The sequence below is a fragment of the Etheostoma cragini genome, unplaced genomic scaffold (genome assembly GCF_013103735.1).
Source record: "Etheostoma cragini isolate CJK2018 unplaced genomic scaffold, CSU_Ecrag_1.0 ScbMSFa_3247, whole genome shotgun sequence".
Taxonomy (NCBI): domain Eukaryota; kingdom Metazoa; phylum Chordata; class Actinopteri; order Perciformes; family Percidae; genus Etheostoma; species Etheostoma cragini.
Genome location: NW_023267495.1, coordinates 1 through 1,940, shown reverse-complemented (window position 1 = coordinate 1,940; position 1,940 = coordinate 1). Strand labels below are relative to the sequence as shown.

General features: G+C 45.2%; 1 protein-coding gene across 1 annotated transcript; it reads left to right on the top strand.

The window, feature by feature from the left end:
* Positions 1 to 319: 319 nt before the first annotated feature.
* elmod3 (ELMO/CED-12 domain containing 3) lies at positions 320 to 1,803 on the top strand. The gene is made up of 3 exons (XM_034865928.1): positions 320 to 439; positions 1,099 to 1,222; positions 1,592 to 1,803. The coding sequence occupies exons 1-3, from the start codon at positions 320 to 322 to the stop codon at positions 1,792 to 1,794; spliced, it is 447 nt and encodes a 148-aa protein (XP_034721819.1). The 3' UTR covers positions 1,795 to 1,803.
* The last annotated feature ends 137 nt before the right edge of the window (positions 1,804 to 1,940 follow it).

The following is a 1,940-nucleotide window of genomic DNA, read 5'->3' as shown; positions in this document are numbered from 1 at the left end:
GAGGAGAGAGAGGAGGAGGAGGAGGAGGAGAGAGAGGAACTGTAGTTTGCTGAAGAGAGACTGTCTTGTCTTCATAACGTTCCCGTGGCAACGGGAAAACAGCTGCTCTGGTGTGATGTAAACATGTAAACAACATTTTTCATCTTCTTGCTCAGATATTTGGGATTATGAAATCATGACCATGCAAACTCTGGCTGGTTATGTGTTGAGTTATGAGATCACAATTCAATTTTATTTTATTTATAGTATCAATTCATAACGAGAGTTGTCTCACATGACCATGTGTTTCTGGAGGGACTGGTGGTGTATGAGATGCATCATGTCTGTTATATATACGTTGTCCCCTGCAGCGCTCCCCGAGGACTCGAGCCCGACCCCCATCATCTCCTTCAACGAAGCGCTGCAGTTCTTCCAGACCGCGGACCTCGGGGACCTGCTGGTAACAGACCACAAAACACACAGTCCTAAATACTAATTACGTTATGTCATTAATATCGGCTGTCTGGACAGAAGTCTCCTCCGTCCTGGTGTCCTCGGGTCTGATCTGACCCCCTCCAGAAAGTTTCTACATCTTCAGATCCAGTATTAGGGACCACTAAGGTCTATATAAAGAGACTTCAGATACAGTATTAGGGACCACTAAGGTCTATATAAAGAGACTTCAGATACAGTATTAGGGACCACTAAGGTCTATATAAAAGAGACTTCAGATCCAGTATTAGGGACCACTAGGGTCTGTATAAAGAGACTTCAGATCCAGTATTAGGGACCACTAAAGTCTATATAAAGAGACTTCAGATACAGTATCAGGGGACCACTAAGGTCTATATAAAGAGACTTCAGATCCAGTATTAGGGACCACTAAGGTCTATATAAAAGAGACTTCAGATCCAGTATTAGGGACCACTAGGGTCTGTATAAAGAGACTTCAGATCCAGTATCAGGGGACCACTAAGGTCTATATAAAGAGACTTCAGATACAGTATTAGGGACCACTAAGGTCTATATAAAGAGACTTCAGATCCAGTATTAGGGACCACTAAGGTCTGTATAAAGAGACTTCAGATCCAGTATTAAGGTGGTTTTGTTATTCTGTAGAAGAACATCCAGCCGACCATTCGCAGGACGGGTCTGGCGGCGATCACCCACTTCCTCTTCGGACCGCCGCGGCTGCACAGGGAGCTCCTTGAGGAGAGGGACCTGGTCTTCGCCATTGCACAGTGTGAGTGGGTCTGTTAAAAGTGTTTTTAATGCCCAGTTTAGACCAAATCCGGTCTTCGGTCTGCAGAGGATTCTGCATCTCAGGAAATCTCAGGATTTGTCTAGCTGGATACCATTTGTAGTGACTAAATTGTAAATTGTAGAGACTCCACCAGCTGACTTCTCTATTGGCTGTTGGACAGGAGACGTCTCCTACGTCCTAAAACCAGCCTCTGGAGACTCCACCAGCTGACTTCTCTATTGGCTGTTGGACAGGAGACGTCTCTTACGTCCTAAAACCAGCCTCTGGAGACTCCACCATCTGACTTCCTATTGGCTGTTGGACTGTATCTGGATTTTCCCTCCTTTTAACGTTTGTGTTTTTCTTTAGGCCATGTGGACAACAGCCAAACTGTCCACATGCGTGTCCTCCAGACCATCTATAAGCGGCTGATTGGCAGCAAGCTGGACTGTCCTCGCTTCGGGGCACACTGGGAAAACATCGGCTTCCAGGGTGAGACTCCGGCACCCCCCTGCTCTTCAAGTCTTGATGTTCATATCAAATTCATCCGGCTAATTCTTTTTCATTTCTAGACTTTTTTGTTGAAGAGTAAGCCCCACAATCACCATCACTAAACCCACCAGACTCCATGTAAATAATCCTCTACTTTTAGCGTGTATAGAGCAGCATATCTCCACCAGACTCCATGTAAATAATCACTACTTTTAGCGTGTATAGA